This window comes from Gorilla gorilla, chromosome 12 (assembly GCF_029281585.2).
Source record: "Gorilla gorilla gorilla isolate KB3781 chromosome 12, NHGRI_mGorGor1-v2.1_pri, whole genome shotgun sequence".
Classification (NCBI taxonomy): Eukaryota; Metazoa; Chordata; class Mammalia; order Primates; family Hominidae; genus Gorilla; species Gorilla gorilla.
The window spans coordinates 34,583,874-34,599,728 of NC_073236.2; the positions used below are offsets into that span (position 1 = coordinate 34,583,874).

Here is a 15,855-nt window from a genome sequence, read left to right on the forward strand (position 1 = left end):
CCCTGCCCACCACCCTGTCCTGCCCAGAGCAGGTGGGGATGGGATGCCAGGTATGGGAATGCTTGGCCAGCAGAAGACGGCCCCAGGGGCTGCTTGGGGAGGTGTGCTGGGAACTTGGGGTCTCATTACCCCCAGGCTCCTCCTGGACATAGACATCAACAAGAGCCAGGTGCTGGAGGAGGTATATGAGAACCAGGGCCGTGACACCAGAGGGGCCTGGGGGCCTGCCGCCATCCCAAACACAGATGTGGTGAGCAGGGCCGAAGCTGCCTCGGGTTAGGGGGCAAGCAAGGCCACCAGGTGGGGCGCCTTGGAAGCTGGGGGTCCCAGTGGAAAGGGTCTGAGCCCTATGCCCTGCACTATGTGTGGGGCCCCGGGTGAGCGCACCAGCCCTCAGGCACTCTCTCTCAGCACTGATGGGGTGAGGGGTTTGTAGAAATACCTTAAATAAGACTGAGAAACAACAAAAGGGAGGCAATGTTTCTTCCTAGGCCTCCTTCAAAGGTGCTGCTTACCCCGAAGGAGAGAATCTGCTTGGGGTAGGCTAACCCAGCACTGTCCAGTAGAACTTTCCGTGATGATGGAAATCTTCTATATCTGCACGTGTCGCTATTGAGTGCTTAAAATGCGGCACTAGTGAGATGAAGGAATTAAACTTTGAATTTTAACTCATTTAAGCTAGAGTAGCCCCAGGCGGCTGGTGGCTACTGTATTGGGTAGTGTGGGTTTAACTGATCTCAAAAGCATGCTGGTCTCCCCTTTACAATGAGGAGGAGCAGTTTCCAGCGCAGAAAGGCAGGTCCTTGGAGCATATTCAGTGATGGCTCTGGTGGTATGAGGAGTGGCAAGCACAGTCTGGCCCGGAGTGGGAGGCTGCTGCGGCCACAGCAGGCACGCACACAGGTGTGGGAAGAGGGAGGGAGGGCAGCCTCCTCCCAGCTCATGTGCCCCTCGCTCGCCCTCTCTGTCCACCTGCAGAATGGACAGCCCATGGAGGCCCGGGAGAACGTGAAGTGCCCCCAAGGCTGGCACTTTAAGAAGGACTGGGTGGTGGAGCTGAACCACGCAGTGGACAGTAAGGGTCAGTCGTTTGGTCAGGGTTGGGATCGGGAGAGACCAGGGCCTCAAAATCACGGCAGCCGGCAGGGTGGGATCAGAGCAGCCAAGCCCTCCGTGGGTTACGCCTAAATTCCTGGGGCTCCCTGGCCTCCAGAGCTGGATCTCCAGCGTTTCCTTACGCATGGGCCCCAGTTTTGAGACAGCACAGGCCCTCAGTGTGTCCTGAAGCCTGGCCCAGAGCAAGGCGTGGCAGATGCTGGTGAACAGGAGGCTGTCACGTGGCGGCTGAATTCACCCACAGCACTTCCAGGGCAGGAATGCGGATGGGCTGCAAGTCTCAAGGTGGCCACCACCTGTGGCCTTGTGCGAGTCACAGGACTTCTCTGAGTCTCACTTGCCTCATTTGTAAGTTGGGCAGCTGGGCCCAGGCCACTCAGGTGACACAGTGTAGCCACACTCTCCTTTCCACACCTCAGGGCCAGAGACCTGGATGTGAGGGAAGTAATGCCCCTCTAGGGCCTGTCTCCCGGGCCTGTCCAGGCCTCCCAACCTGCGGGCACCTGAGGACTCAGAGGCCATGGTCCACCCACCGCAGGCTGGGAGTATGGAGTGGGGATCCCACCGTCGGGCCTGCCCCAGGTCTGGAGCCCGGTGGAGAAGACCTACCACTCGTGCCGCCGCCGGCGCTGGGCACGTGTGCGCTTCAGGAACCATGGGGAGCTGAGCCAGGAGCAGGAGACCCTCTCCTTCCTGCAGCTGGTGAGGGGTCGACGGGGGCCCTGGCTGGGACTGTGGGCAGGGCCGCCTTGGCTGCTGCAGGAACACAACCCTGCTCTCCTCCCCACCGCAGGGCCTGGCCAAGGGTGAGGAGGAGGGCTGGGAGTATGACACCTTCGGCTCCAAGTTCCACCTCAACCCTCAGCCCCAGAGCCGGTTCCGCCGCCGCTGCTGGCGCCGCAGGCTGGCCCCCAACAAGGACAAGGGCATCGCGCCCATATTCCTCCTGGAGGGGTCCTTGGTAAAGCCTCACAGCCTGGGTGATGCCTGCCTGTAACCCCACCTCCCAGAGAAGCCAGGGCCTGGCCTGGCTGGGGCGCTGATTGCGGAGGAAGGGCCTCTGTTCCTCAGGCTTGCGAGGCTGGCAGTGTGAGGGAGGAGGGCGACTGGGCCTGGGCTAGAGGAAACAGGAGCAGCACCCAAGAGCCTCAGGGGAGACTGTCCTGGGTGCAGGCTATGGATCTGAAATACCATGCTGGGAAGGAAGAGGACAGCAAGACATGGCCATGGGGTCTGGACAGACAGTTCAGGGACCCCCAGAGGCAGGACACCCAGCCCCCCAACTTGCCCTTCATCTACTGCACCTTCAATAGTAAGCACTGACTTGGGAGTCTACTTGAATGGCCCCAGAGGCCAGTACCCGAGGGCAGGGGGTGGGGACGGGGTGGGGGCAGTCAGAGGGAGCCGCTGGGGTCCTGGGGCAGGTAACAGGCATGGCTTCTCTTTCCCCAGAGCCCCACTACTACCAGCTCTTCTGCTACATCTACCAGGCCCGGAACCTGGTGTCCAATCAGATCCTGACATTCCAAGGTAGGTGGCAGGCAGCCTTGTCCCCAGCTGAGGACAAGGCCTCAGGGAGGAGAGCAGGGTTGTGTTCCTGCAGCAGCCAAGGCAGCCCTGCTTGCAGTCCCAGCCAGGGCCCCTGCCCGTCGGCCCCTCACCAGCTGCAAGCCTTGTCCCTGGGTCCTGGTGTCAGCTGCTCAGCAGTGTAAAGACAGGGGCATGGATGAGGGTGACAAAGACGCAGACCCCTCTCCCAAGCAGCTCATGGTCCTGGTTTGGGCAAAAGACACAAAACAAAGACTACGAGGCAGGGCTGCTCTTGAGGCGTGACCCCAGTGCTGTGGAATTAGAAGTGGGAGCTGAGAGGGCTCCATCCCAGTGGTGGCCACTTAGCTGGGCATGGAAGAGGGAGGAGCTTTTCTGGCAGTTACTGGTGGGGCATGAGGGCAAGAGACAGGGCAGTATGCTTGGGAACCATGTACCACTCGTGTTTGGACAGAGGCGGAGGGGCCTGTGGGGAGGGCCTGTCCTTGGTCCTGTGAGGACGCCCCAGTGAAAGTTTCAGGAGACAAGCCACGTGCTCCAGCCTGGTCCTTATTGCTGTTTGTAGGGAGTGGGGACAGTAGGTGGCAGGGCTCCAAGGGAGCTGTGTCCCTTGGGCTTCACCACCCACATCGAGAGGCCCATGTGACGCTCCCTGATGCCAGGCCACTTGCTGCTGCCATGAAAGGGCAGCCACAGAGCCGGGCGCGGTGACTCACACCTGTAATTCCCGCACTTTGGGAGGCCAAGGTGGGCCGATCACGAGGTCAGGAATTCGAGACCAGCCTGGCCAACATGGTGAAACCCCGTCTCTACTAAAAATACAAAAATTAGCCGGGCGTGGTGGCGGGCGGCTGTAATCCCAGCTATTCGGGAGGCTGAGGCAGGAGGATTGCTTGAACCCAGGAGGCAGAGGTTGCAGTGAGCCGAGATGTGCCACTGCACTCCAGCCTGGGCGAAAGAGCGAAACTCTGACTCAAAAAAAAAAAGAGAAAAAAAAAAAGAAAGGGCAGTCACAAGTGGCCTCGTCCCTAGAACTCCTCCAGAGGATCCCCTGCCCTCCATCTCTGTGAGGCCCAGGCTTCAACCCTGGGAGGCAAACAGAACTTGTGGATGGGACCAGATGATGCCTGGCCTCTGGTGACAGGCCCCGGTGCTCTGCAGCTGACTCTGAGGGGGCCTCTGGGAGGCCTCAGTGGCTGCCCTGCCTGACCCTCCTGGGCCCCACTGGGTCCAGTGGCTGCAGCAGCAGAGGAGAGGAAAGCCCCTCTTCCCAGCTCAAGACACTGCTACCTCCTCCTCTACCCCTCCAGGGCCCTTCATTCGGGTGGTCTTCCTGAACCACAGCCAGTGCACCCAAACCCTGAGGAGCTCTGCAGGCCCCACATGGGCCCAGACACTCATCTTCCAGCACCTCCTTCTGTACGAGAACCCGCAGGACACCAAAGAGAACCCACCGCTTGTGGTGCTGGAGCTGTGGCAGCGTGACTTCTGGGTAAGGTGGGCTGGGCAGAGCAAGGGGAAGAGGACCCACCTCACAGAGTGGCTGAGGGGATTTATTTTAGATGAAAATGTATGGAAAGTGCTCCCATGAGGCCTGACGTGCAGACAGCACCATGGAAATTCACCTGCCAGCTGTTGCCCTTGCCTTGAGAAGCCCAGAGACAGCTAGGCCCTGCCAGCATGGCCTCCATGCTTTGTGAACTTCCCCCCTCCAGGGCAAGGAGAGCTTGTGGGGACGGAGCGTGTGGCCCCCAATGGTCTGGCTGGATCTCCAGGACCGGATCCTGCCCCCAATGAGGTGGCATCCCCTTGTAAAGGAGTTGGGGAAGGAAGAGGGCGAGATCTTGGCATCCTGTGAGCTGATCCTCCAGACTGAGGTATTGGGAGAGAGGGCCTGGCTGGGAAGTACGGCACTCAGTGCCCCTCCCCGTCCCACCCCCAGCCAGCGGGGGCCAACTCCACCCTGTCAGGAAATGCCTGGGGCCCAGGATCCCTAGCTGTGGGCTTGGTGATGCTGGCCTGACCAGCCTCTCCCCTAAGTTCCCCTGCCAGCCCCTACCAATGGGGCTCTGGGCTCGGTGAGGCCTCTGAGGGACCTGCTTGAGGTGGGGGTGAGGGCAGCAGGACCAGCCCAGAGGGCTTCATGCTCCCTGCCCTCCCCCAGAAGCTTGGAGAGAAGCAGCTGCCTATCTTAAGCGTTCCCTGGAAGAATGGGGCATACACACTCCCCAAGAGCATCCAGCCCACGATAAAGAGGATGGCCATTGAGGTGCTGGCGATGTGGGATGGGGACGGTGGGCACGACAGGCGGGGGTGGTCTGGAGTGCGCTGCAGCCTTCTGCTGGTCCTCCCTGACTACTGGATCCAAAGCTCACACCCCGAGAAAGACTACCTGGGAGGTGGAGGGAGACAGGAGAGAAACGAAGAGGTTCTGGTGTAACACTGGAAATCATTTTACCACAGACCTCTGCAGTGAGGAGCAGGCAAAGGGCTGTAGCATGCATGATCACTTGTCGGACTCACGCTGCCCCTGCGCAGTAGCAACTACTTTGCAGAGAAGGAAATAGAGGCTCCAAGAGATAACACATTCCACGCACAGTGATGCAGGGACTAACTGACAGGGCCATTTAGGCCCAGCCCTGTCTGACTGCAGATGCCAGGATGTTGCTCACCTCTCTTCTGAGAGTAGCATGAGGGTCCTCATTCAGAAGCTGTGTGCCCTGCCGCAAATGTGGCAAAGAGCACAAGACGGTCAGGCCTCTGGGACTGAAGGCTTCCCCAAGATCAGGCAACTTGGCTGGTTCCCGCTTTGGGCCCCGAGGAGGCCCAAAGTCAGGGTGCAGCTATTTCCTGGCAGGGTGCCAGGTCACTGAATGGCCATGGGGTCCTCAATGAGCTAGACGGCACAGGGGCCCTGAGAAATCCAGGCACTTCCTGCTTCTTCAGGCCTCAGAGGCAGTCGGCTTCAGGAACTCCTACCTGAGAACTGATGAGGCCAGACAAGGCAGCGGGTGAGGAGGGGCAATGCCTGCGGGCTATGGAGGTCAGTGGAGGATGCAGCCAGTGGCCGGAGGGCACCTCCCTCATGGGTCAGGGGACAGCGTCCCAGCCCCGAGGACAAGCACTGATCCCTCACAGGACGGGGAAGCCTGTCCTTGTGCGCCTTCAGACACTGGCTCCTCTGCAGCCCCATTCCCTGGCCCTGCAGGCTCCTGCTGCACCGCTATTGCTCCTCAGCCCCCTTCTCTGGCCAGGACCCCATTACAGAGGCGCTGCCTACCCCTTGTCCTGTCCTCCTTCTTTGTTCTGGTAGATCCTGGCCTGGGGCCTTCGGAACATGAAGAAGGCGAGCTCCCCCCAGCTCCTGGTGGAATTCGGGGAAGAGTCCCTGAGGACAGAACCCATCAGGGACTTTCAGACCAACCCCAACTTCCCCGAGTCCGAGTCTGTCCTAGTCCTCACAGTGGTAAGAGGCCCCAGGGCAGGGGCTGGGCAGCCCTCTTCTTCTGTGGGTCTCACGCTCCCCACGTCTCCTCGGGGCTGCAGCTCATGCCGACGGAGGAGGCCTATGCACTGCCCCTCGTGGTGAAGGTGGTAGACAACTGGGCCTTCGGCCAGCAGACCGTGACGGGCCAGGCCAACATCGACTTCCTCCAGCCCTACTTCTGTGACCCCTGGGCTCAAGACTACATGCACCCAAAGCTTCCAAGTATGGCCCTTCCTCCGTGCCTTTCCCCAGGCCTCACAAGCGAGCCTGCACTGGGAGTGGGGCAGGCCCTGCTCCCCTGTGGGGTTGGTGCTTCCTCCTCAGCCCTCTCCCCATCCTGAGACTCGTCCCTGCGCTCTCCCCGCACAGCGCTGTCTGAGAAGAAGCACCAAGATGTAAGTAAGGGCTGCAGGCCCACCTTCTCCCATACTGTTGACGGGGTATAACCCTTGGGCCTAAGGAGGGGTGTCCATTAAACAGTCTGGATACCCGTGCCCAACTGTGAGGCCCACCTCACTCTGTAGGGTCCTCAGCCTATAGGGTCTCTGTAGGTCTCTAAGCCAGAATCATCTGAGAGTTTTTGTTTTTTTTAAACTTTTCAATCTTTTTTTTTTTGAGACACAGTTTTGCTCTTGTTGCCCAGGCTGGAGTGCAGTGGCACAATCTTGGCTCACTGCAACCTCCGCCTCCCGGGTTCGAGAGGTTCTCCTGCCTCAGCCTCTTGAGCAGCTGGGATTACAGGTGCCCGCCACCACGCACGGCTAATTTTTTGTATTTTTAGTAGAGACAGGGTTTCATCATGTTGGCCAGGCTGGTCTCGAACTCTTGTCCTCAGGTGATGCACCTGCCTCGGCCTCCCAAAGTGTAGCAATTACAGGCGTGAGCCACCATGCCCGGCCTTAAATCTTAAAAAAAAATTTTTTTGGCTGGGTGCAGTGGCTCACACCTGTAATCCCAGCACTTTGGGAGGCTGAGGCGGGCGCGTTACTTAAGGTCACGAGTTCAAGACCGGCCTGGCCAACACGGTGAAACCCCATCTCTACTAAAAATACAAAAAAAAAATTAGCTGAGCATGCTGGTGCATACCTGTAATTCTAGCTGCTCTGGAGGCTGAGGCACAAGAATCACTTGAACCCCAGAGGTGGAGGTTGCAGTGAATCAAGATCCCACCAGTGCACTCCAGCCTAGGCAACAGAGTGAGACTTCCATCCCCCACTTAAAAAAAAAAATTACAGAGACAGGGATCTTGCTATGTTGCCCAGGCTGTTCTTGAACTCCTTAGCTCAAGCGATCCTCCCACCTTGGCCTCCCAAAGTGCTGAGGTTACTCAGCCTCACCTGAGAGTTTTAAAACTCCTGAGGCCTAAACCACTGATCTATTCTATCAGAATTGCTGAGGTAGGACCCAGGCATCAACATTTTTTCCAACCCCTTCCACACAGGTGATTCCAATGTGCTTTCAGGGTCCCCAACTATTGCTCTAAAGTGGCACTTGTCAAACCTGAATGTGCAGGAATCCTCCAGACATCGTCACCAAAAGCAGCCTCTTAGTAGGTCAGGGTGGGGCTTGAGGTTCTGTATTTCTGAGCCCCTTCCAGAATCCAGAATCCAGAATCCAGTCTGCAGCTATGGGCAATGAGGACATTGAACTATCTGTCCCCTCCTTCTTGCTCCCTAGATCCCATTTCTAAAGACCCCTGAATTAAAAGGTCTATGTGAAAGGCAAGGGCAAGGGCACCAGGGAAGCCCTGGCCTCGACCCCCTCTCTCCTCTCTGAAGTCAGAGCCCATGAGTGAGCTATGGCTTTCCCTTGCGCACCCTCTCCTTTTTCAGTTCCTAGGCTACCTCTACAGAAAGTTCTGGTTCAAGTCCAGTAAAGCAGAGGTGATAAAGGCTCAACCCCATTCAGTGCAGGGAGGTGGGGGGCTGCCCCTGCCCACGGCCAGAATGATCCTCTTCTCTGCCAGGATGAGTATGAGCATGAGGTGGACTGGTGGAGCAAGCTGTTCTGGGCCACAGATGAGCACAAGTCCCTGAAGTACAAGTACAAAGACTACCACACCCTCAAGGTTTGAAGGAGGGAAGAAATGGGATGGAATCAAATCTCCCACTGGAGGAGGCCAGCAGAGCTAGCCTTGATTCCTCTGGAATCAAGGGAGCCTCAAGTGGGAGGGTTCCCGCACTGTCTCCCAGAGACAGCTCTAGCTGCCACCCTGTCTGAAGCACACAGTGCTGGCCCCAGGGCCGCTGACTGCCAGATGCTTTGGAGTGAGACCTGGGAGCTGGTGGTCCCTCCATCTCCTAATCACGGGAACAGTCTCCACCAGCCAGGGTTCCACACACCTCTGCAGGTGTATGAGTGTGAGCTGGAGGCCGTGCCAGCCTTCCAGGGCCTGCAGGACTTCTGCCAGACCTTCAAACTCTACCAGGAGCAGCCCAAGTTGGACAGCCCCGTGGTAGGGGAGTTCAAGGTGTGTGTCCACCCCAGCTTAGCTGCCCCTGTCTCCTTGTGCACCTTCTGTCCCTGGAAAACGAATAAAAGCCCTGGCTCTATATGCTCATTGTGAAGATGGAGCAGGGCTTGAGAACGTTCTGGGAGTGGAGGAGCAGAGATTCGCCTCCACAGGAACTCGGGGAGTGCTCCCCTTCCCCTCCCCACCCTGGCCTATGCTGGCCTCCCAAGGCTGCAAAGCCACAGAGAACAAGCCCGAACCTGAAGGGATAGATGGGGTGGAATGAGTCCACAGCGGCACAGACGGGGAACTCACCTACTGACTGCGGTTCCTTTGCCAACACCCTGTTTCAACATAGTGGGCCCTGCTGAACACCTTCTGTACCTGCCTCCACTATCCTCACGGCCTTCTATCCCTGCCACCCTCAGCCCAACCCTCTCTCTCCTGAACATGGGCTGGGGCACCTCCCAGAGGGCTTTACAGAGCTGGCCAGCACTGCCAGGCTGGGCCCCCAACACCCTCCCCCCGCCAGGGCCTTTTCCGCATCTACCCCTTTCCTGAGAATCCAGAAGCCCCAAAGCCCCCGCTGCAGTTCTTGGTTTGGCCAGAGAGAGAGGACTTCCCCCAGCTGTGCTTGGTGCGGGTGTACGTGGTACGAGCCATCAACCTGCAGCCCCAGGACTACAATGGCCTGGTAAAGAACAGTACCTGCCCCACACAGGTGCCCCACACGCTCCCCTCAACCCATCTCTGGGAGGCCCCTCCGACTGCTGACACACAGAATGCCAACTCCCCATAGGCTCCGTGTGGTGCAAGGGGCTTGTTTCCACCCTCCTCCCACCCTCCCTGACAAACCTGGACGGCCTCCCCAGTTCCTATCCTTCCCCCACTTGTATCTGACCCCAGTGTGACCCTTATGTGATCCTGAAACTGGGCAAGACAGAGCTTGGCAACCGGGACATGTACCAGCCCAACACTCTGGATCCCATCTTTGGCACGTGAGCTGCCCCAACCCCCAAGACCCCTTCTCCACTCCTATCCACACCACGCTGGAAGTCGGCCGGAGAAGGCACAGAACTCTGGCACTCCTGTCCAGCCTCCAAGTTCCTACCACAGCGTCTTACATGCCCTGGTGCTCAACAGATAGAAGACAAATGTATGGGTGGGCCGGTTCTACCCTGTTTCTCACTCTGGCTGGGACGGGAGCTCAGAGCCCCACACCAGGCCTATCCAAAGTTATTTTCAACCATAACCAGGGGATGGCAATTGGCAGAAGGCAGCCTACCCCATGCTCTGCTCTCCACAATCTCCATGAACAAACAAGGGGCCTACGGGGCCGAGACACCGGTGAGGGAGGGGGGCACAGAGACATTGCCCACATCCTCTGCAGTCTCCAACACCTCATCCCCAGGATGTTTGAACTCACCTGCAACATACCCCTGGAGAAGGACCTAGAGATCCAGCTCTATGACTTCGACCTATTTTCACCTGACGATAAGATAGGAACCACAGTCATCGACCTTGAAAACCGACTCCTATCTGGCTTTGGAGCTCATTGTGGGCTCTCCAAATCCTACTGCCAGTGAGAGTGGGCCCGTCCGGGGGAAGGGAGTCAGGTGGGGTGGAAGAGTGAGCCTACAGCTCCCTTGGGAGAAGCCTGCATCCTGGGCGGGAACCAGGGCCCAGACCTGCCCAGTCTCCACCCAAGCTTCCACCCGTCATCAACCTGCAGCTCACAGCGGTGTTCTTCAGGACCCAAACCTCCAGACCTCTTCCTCTCACATCCCCCACAGGTCAGGGCCCTTTAGATGGCGGGATCAGATGCCCCCAAGCTACCTCCTAGAACGCTATGCCAAGCGGAAAGGGCTACCTCCGCCTCTGTTCAGTCCTGAGGAAGATGCTGTTTTCTATAACGGGAAAAAGTTCAAGCTGCAAAGCTTTGGTGAGCAGCGCAGAACACTAGCAGAAAGCACTGACACAGGCCTCTGGAAGCTGTGAGGCTCCAGAATGGAAGAGCTGCAGACTCGGGGGAGAAAGGGGAGGACAAGGAAAGAGCTTCCTGGAGCCAGAGAGCAGCCCATCCCTTTCCCCTTCACTCCTACCCAGGCTGCGGTCGGGAGGGTAAGAGCCTACCTAGGAGATAGGAAGGCTAATGACCTCGCAATCCCCTCCTTCCATCCCCCTCCAATCCAGAGCCCAAAACCCCTACTGTTCATGGTTTGGGACCCAAGAAGGAACGCCTTGCACTGTACCTCCTGCACACCCAGGGGCTGGTACCTGAGCACGTGGAGACACGCACACTGTACAGCGACAGCCAGCCAGGCATCGACCAGGTATGAGACTGGAGGGGCCACTCCTGGCTCCTACAGGAGGAGCTAGATCAGGAGACAGAGATGCCTGTCCACCCAGGACATAGTCCACGAGAGGGGAAGGACAGGCCAAACATTTGGTAATGTACATGCACAGAAGACAAGCATGCTGTGCACATTAATAAGCAAGAAGTTCTGGTGGTGTCACTTAGAATGGAGAATTTCAGAGCTGGAAAGGTCATCTACAAGAAACAGAGGCCATGCGCCAGCTGTGGGAGGCACCAGGGAGCCCTACCAGTCAATGTCTCCATTGCCTTAAGTCTCTCCCGAGGGGTGGGAAGGTGGCGCTCAGGTCAGACAGCGCAGACATGACAACGTGGGTTCTGGCTGTTAATTGTAGGCTGTGTCTTCTTCACAGCAAATAACCCCAAACAGAGAAATAAAAATCCCCAAACGCACCTAATTATCATTCACTCTGCAGCCACCATAATGGCTCATCTCATTCTATAAACTTCGCAAGCTCATACCACATTCCAGACAGAAAGTCCTCTGCTGAGCAAAATTTTTAAAAAACCATTCCCACAGGCCAGGTGCGGTGGCTCACGCCTGTAATCCCAGCCTGTGGGAGGCTGAGGCGGGCAGATCACTTGAGGCCAGGAGTTTGAGACCACCCTGGCCAACATGGCAAAACCTCTTTACTAAAAATACAAAAATTAGCTGGGCATGGTGGTGGGTGCCTGTAATCCCAGCTACTCAGGAGGCTTAGGCACGAGAATCGCTTGAGCCTGAGAGGCAGAGGCTGCAGTGAGCTGAGATCATGCCACTGCACTGCAGCCTGGTGACAGAGGGAAACTGTTTCAAAAAACAAATAAAAAACCATTCTCATTAAACCTGTTTTCTCAAATGGGTCAACTTCAAAAGAATATAATGAGGTCAGGTAGTCTGAAAGGCAGAACGTATTTGTGTATTCTTCAATGTTGGCAGTTCTCCCCTTTTTCTTTCCTTTTCTCCTCCTTTTCATCCCTTACCTTCTTTCCTCTGTATGTGTGGCTAGCTTAATACCCTTAGGTTGTAGTTCATAACATAAAATGACCTGAAAATCTGGACTGGTATCTAGTTTCCTCATACTCGAGGCTATCAAGCAACACCAAGCTGCTTGATAAATGAAGCCCCAACTCCGATCTGGAGCCCCGTCCAGACAGGCCATCTAGCATGACCTAGGGAGTGGCATTCACCCTCCAGACCTGTCGTAAGTGGAATCCCAGCACCATGCCATCAGCCCCAAAGCTACCGTGTCCCAATCTCCCTGCACTACTCTCTCAGCCAAAAGAAAGGGGGAAGCTGGTGCGTGGTTGCCTGCGGCCTCACAGATATCTCTGTACCCCACCCCTCGGTGTTGGGAACACAACCTCAACAGACCTCAGAACCTGGGACAGGGAACCCCAGGCCAGCCTGCTGAGAACAGAGGCTGGCAACCCCCAACCAGTCAATGTATCCCGGCTCTAGGGAAAGGTGCAAATGTGGGTGGACATCTTCCCCAAGAAGCTGGGGCCTCCTGGCCCCCAAGTCAACATCAACCCCAGAAAGCCTAAACGGTGAGTGACAGCCCACTTCCCAATTGCTGCATTTCACAGTTCAGCCTCCCCCCAGTGCAGGGCACCACTGTCCTCAGGTACTGAGCTGCAGTAATTCGTTTCTCTATTGGGAAGAGAGGAAGCTCTACTGGGAGCTTTCTTCCCCTGAATTCCCCACACTGAGCGAAAACACACAGGGCAGCCTCCCCGGCTTCTCTGCCCTCACTGAGGCTGCAGCTGGGGAGCTCCTCCTCAGCAAAGCCTCAGAGCACAGTGGCCACAGGTATGAGCTGCGATGCATCATCTGGAAGACTGCCAATGTGGACCTGGTGGATGACAATTTAAGTAGAGAGAAGACGAGCGACATCTACATCAAAGGGTAGGGAAGAGGAGTCAGGCTCCAGCAGAGCCCCTCAGTTCCCCAGTTCTGTCATCCTGCTGGCACGGCCCAGTCCTGAATGGGACACCTCTCCATCCAGCTCCGCCTGGCGTCGGCTGGGCAGCCCTTCCCATGGGGCTCCAGCTGGGGGATGGGGCCAATGCACATGAGCCACAGGTGATAGGACTCTGGCCCCAGGTGGTTATACGGGCTGGAGAAGGACATGCAGAAGACAGATATCCACCACCACTCGCTGACTGGGGAGGCTGACTTCAACTGGCGGTTCATCTTTACCATGGACTACCTGGCGGCGGAGCGCATGTGTGTCCAGAGCCAGAAGGTAACAGGCCTGGGGCGTGAGGGGCAACAGGCCACAACAAACAGACCCAGGCTCCTGGAGCTCCTCCCCCCACCCCTCCAGAGGCTTGCAATCTGTCCCAGAACATCAGAAACATGTACTCAGGTGGAAACCCTCTTCCTTGATAGTCTATCACTGCTGGGTGGAGGGCCACTGAGGGGTGCAAGGGAAACGTCCAGGAGACAGGCCGGTAACACGCCCTTCCGCCATTTCCCCAGGATTACATATGGAGCCTGGATGCCACGTCCATGAAGTTCCCAGCCCGACTTATCATCCAGGTCTGGGACAATGACATCTTCTCCCCCGACGACTTCCTAGGTGAGGTCCTGACACAGGGCTTGTGACCACAGGACAGGGAGCTCCTTCTTGCTGATGTCATTTTTCTGGGCTCAGGGGTCCTGGAGCTGGATTTGTCTGACATGCCCCTCCCGGCTCGGCACGCCAAGCAGTGCTCCATCAGGATGATGGACGCTGACCCCAAGTGGCCCTATTTCGTCCAATACAAGCACTTCTCCCTCTTTAAGAAGAAGACTGTGACTGGCTGGTGGCCTTGCCAGGTCCTCGATGGTGGCAAATGGCGCTTGTCGGTAGGAGCTGGGGAGTGTCTACTGATTAGGGCTGCTATGCCACATGTCCTGGCTCTAACAGACATCTAGGGACCTAGCTAAATCCCTTTTCCTTTCTTGATCCCGGGAAGAGGTCCTAAAACTACCCGGCTCCTGCTGTCTGCACTCAGCCTCCCCCTCACTCATGGTGTTCCTAGGGCAAGGTGAAGATGAGCCTGGAGATTCTGTCAGAGAAGGAAGCCTTAATCAAGCCAGCCGGGCGAGGCCAGTCGGAACCCAACCAGTACCCCACACTTCATCCTCCCCTGTAAGGGTCCTTGGGGCAAAAGCACCAGATCTTTCTTGCTCCTCAGTGTGTATGGGGTGGTGACCAGTGGGCCTACCATGGAGAGGTGGTAATTACCTCCCACCCCACAGCTCTGTGCTCAGTTACAATCAGCAAAGAACAGACTTGGGGTGAGGGTTGGAGTAAGCAAAAGTTGCCTTTTTTTTTTTTTTTTTTTTGAGATAATTGTCTCACTCTGTCACCCAGGCTGGAGTGTGGTGGCACAATCTCTGCTCACTGCAACCTCTGCCTCTTGGGTTCAAGCGATTCTCCTGCCTCAGCCTCCTGAGTAGCTGGGATAACAGGCACATGCCACCACGCCTGGCTAATTTTTGTATTTTTAGTAGAGACGCGGTTTCACCTTGTTGACCAGGCTGGTCTCAAACTCCTGACCTCAGGTGATCCACTCACCTCGGCCTCCCAAAATGCTGGGATTACAGGCGTGAGCCACTGCACCTGGCCCAGTAGTTGCTTTTTTAAAAAACAAAGCTCTTTGCATCAGATTACTTGACCTGAAGGTTCTCCCTGCCATTCTCTGACATCTCCCTGGCTCCTGGACAGACGCACCAACACCTCTTTCATGTGGCTGCAGTCACCAGTTCAAAACTTCTGCTATATTTTCTGGAAACGCTATCGCTTCAAACTCATAGCCTTTATGGTCATATCGATTATAGCACTTATGCTGTTTAACTTCATCTATTCAGCTCCGGTGAGTGGCAGCCATGGGGGCAAGGACAAAGGTGGTCTTGGGATGACTCTGGGGACAGCGTCTTCAGCTTGCCACCCCAGGCTAACTGTTGTCTGTTCTCTCTAGCACTATTTGGCCATGAGCTGGATCAAACCTCAACTTCAGCTGTATCCTCCCATTAAAATATTCAATATCATCAATTCACTAAACACCAGCAACGCCAGCTCTTCCATCCTTCCCACCCAGGATCCAAACCTAAAGCCTACAATAGACCATGAGTGGAAACTCCACCCAGGACCCACAAATCACCTGAGTGATATTTTCCCAGAACTTCCAGCCCCAGGAGACTAATTAGTCCATGCTGCCTGGCTTTCCTCCTGCTACCAACAGCCCTCCCCTTGGGCTGGCTACCAGTTCTTTGTTTCTATCTTCTAGAATATATGCAAGGTGCTAGGAATATTCTGGCTATTGTGTTCAGAAATCACTTTCAGCAAGACGAGCAGAGCTGTAATTTTCCACTGAAATAAACAAGTTCTATAACAGAGAGCCATCTTGTAATTTGGGGGCGCTGAAGACAACATGAAAGGCTGAAGATGCCAGCCCTTCAGACAAGACTCACAGGGACAGGGAGTGATGTCATCTTTATGTACCACCTCTAGTCCACAGGGTCTCTTCATGCTAAGAGGCTCGGAATCAGAGGGCAATGGAGGGAAAGGGTGATTGTGAGAAGTGGCCCTTATGGGTAAGCAGCAAGCCGAGGCACTGGCTCTCACCTGCAGCATGCATGTACAGAACAGCCCTACCATGGACCAGGCATCTCCCTCCTCTAGCACAGCTAGGATGACACTGCCCAGGACAACATTCCACGCATTCATGATAGGAAACATTTGTTTCTAGAACAAAAAACAAGAACCAAAGCAGGGCATCCTATGCCAGGTCAGGTGGTTTTCTTGCACCATACATTTCTCTAAAGGACCCCAAGGCAGGTGGGGACTGCATTTCATGTCTTCCCTGCCCTCTTTAAAAAGCCTCAAGGTATTCACGAGCTGGAAT

General features: G+C 56.3%; 1 protein-coding gene across 1 annotated transcript in view; it reads left to right on the forward strand.

The window, feature by feature from the left end:
- FER1L5 (fer-1 like family member 5) overlaps window positions 1–15,357 on the forward strand; it is a 61,938-nt gene extending 46,581 nt beyond the window's left edge. Inside the window, exons 26-53 of the mRNA XM_063695563.1 lie at window positions 136–250; window positions 979–1,081; window positions 1,655–1,818; window positions 1,910–2,077; window positions 2,290–2,428; window positions 2,569–2,646; window positions 3,975–4,156; window positions 4,380–4,541; window positions 4,829–4,933; window positions 5,978–6,130; window positions 6,211–6,373; window positions 6,521–6,546; window positions 7,984–8,034; window positions 8,118–8,219; window positions 8,502–8,621; window positions 9,136–9,297; window positions 9,510–9,601; window positions 10,015–10,185; window positions 10,397–10,545; window positions 10,797–10,936; window positions 12,419–12,507; window positions 12,770–12,865; window positions 13,064–13,205; window positions 13,442–13,541; window positions 13,617–13,810; window positions 13,987–14,096; window positions 14,676–14,823; window positions 14,929–15,357. Coding sequence (XP_063551633.1) covers window positions 136–250; window positions 979–1,081; window positions 1,655–1,818; window positions 1,910–2,077; window positions 2,290–2,428; window positions 2,569–2,646; window positions 3,975–4,156; window positions 4,380–4,541; window positions 4,829–4,933; window positions 5,978–6,130; window positions 6,211–6,373; window positions 6,521–6,546; window positions 7,984–8,034; window positions 8,118–8,219; window positions 8,502–8,621; window positions 9,136–9,297; window positions 9,510–9,601; window positions 10,015–10,185; window positions 10,397–10,545; window positions 10,797–10,936; window positions 12,419–12,507; window positions 12,770–12,865; window positions 13,064–13,205; window positions 13,442–13,541; window positions 13,617–13,810; window positions 13,987–14,096; window positions 14,676–14,823; window positions 14,929–15,153 — 3,649 coding nt within the window. The 3' untranslated portion in view covers window positions 15,154–15,357. The remainder of the gene's footprint in view (window positions 1–135; window positions 251–978; window positions 1,082–1,654; window positions 1,819–1,909; window positions 2,078–2,289; window positions 2,429–2,568; window positions 2,647–3,974; window positions 4,157–4,379; window positions 4,542–4,828; window positions 4,934–5,977; window positions 6,131–6,210; window positions 6,374–6,520; window positions 6,547–7,983; window positions 8,035–8,117; window positions 8,220–8,501; window positions 8,622–9,135; window positions 9,298–9,509; window positions 9,602–10,014; window positions 10,186–10,396; window positions 10,546–10,796; window positions 10,937–12,418; window positions 12,508–12,769; window positions 12,866–13,063; window positions 13,206–13,441; window positions 13,542–13,616; window positions 13,811–13,986; window positions 14,097–14,675; window positions 14,824–14,928) is intronic.
- Window positions 15,358–15,855: the final 498 nt, after the last annotated feature.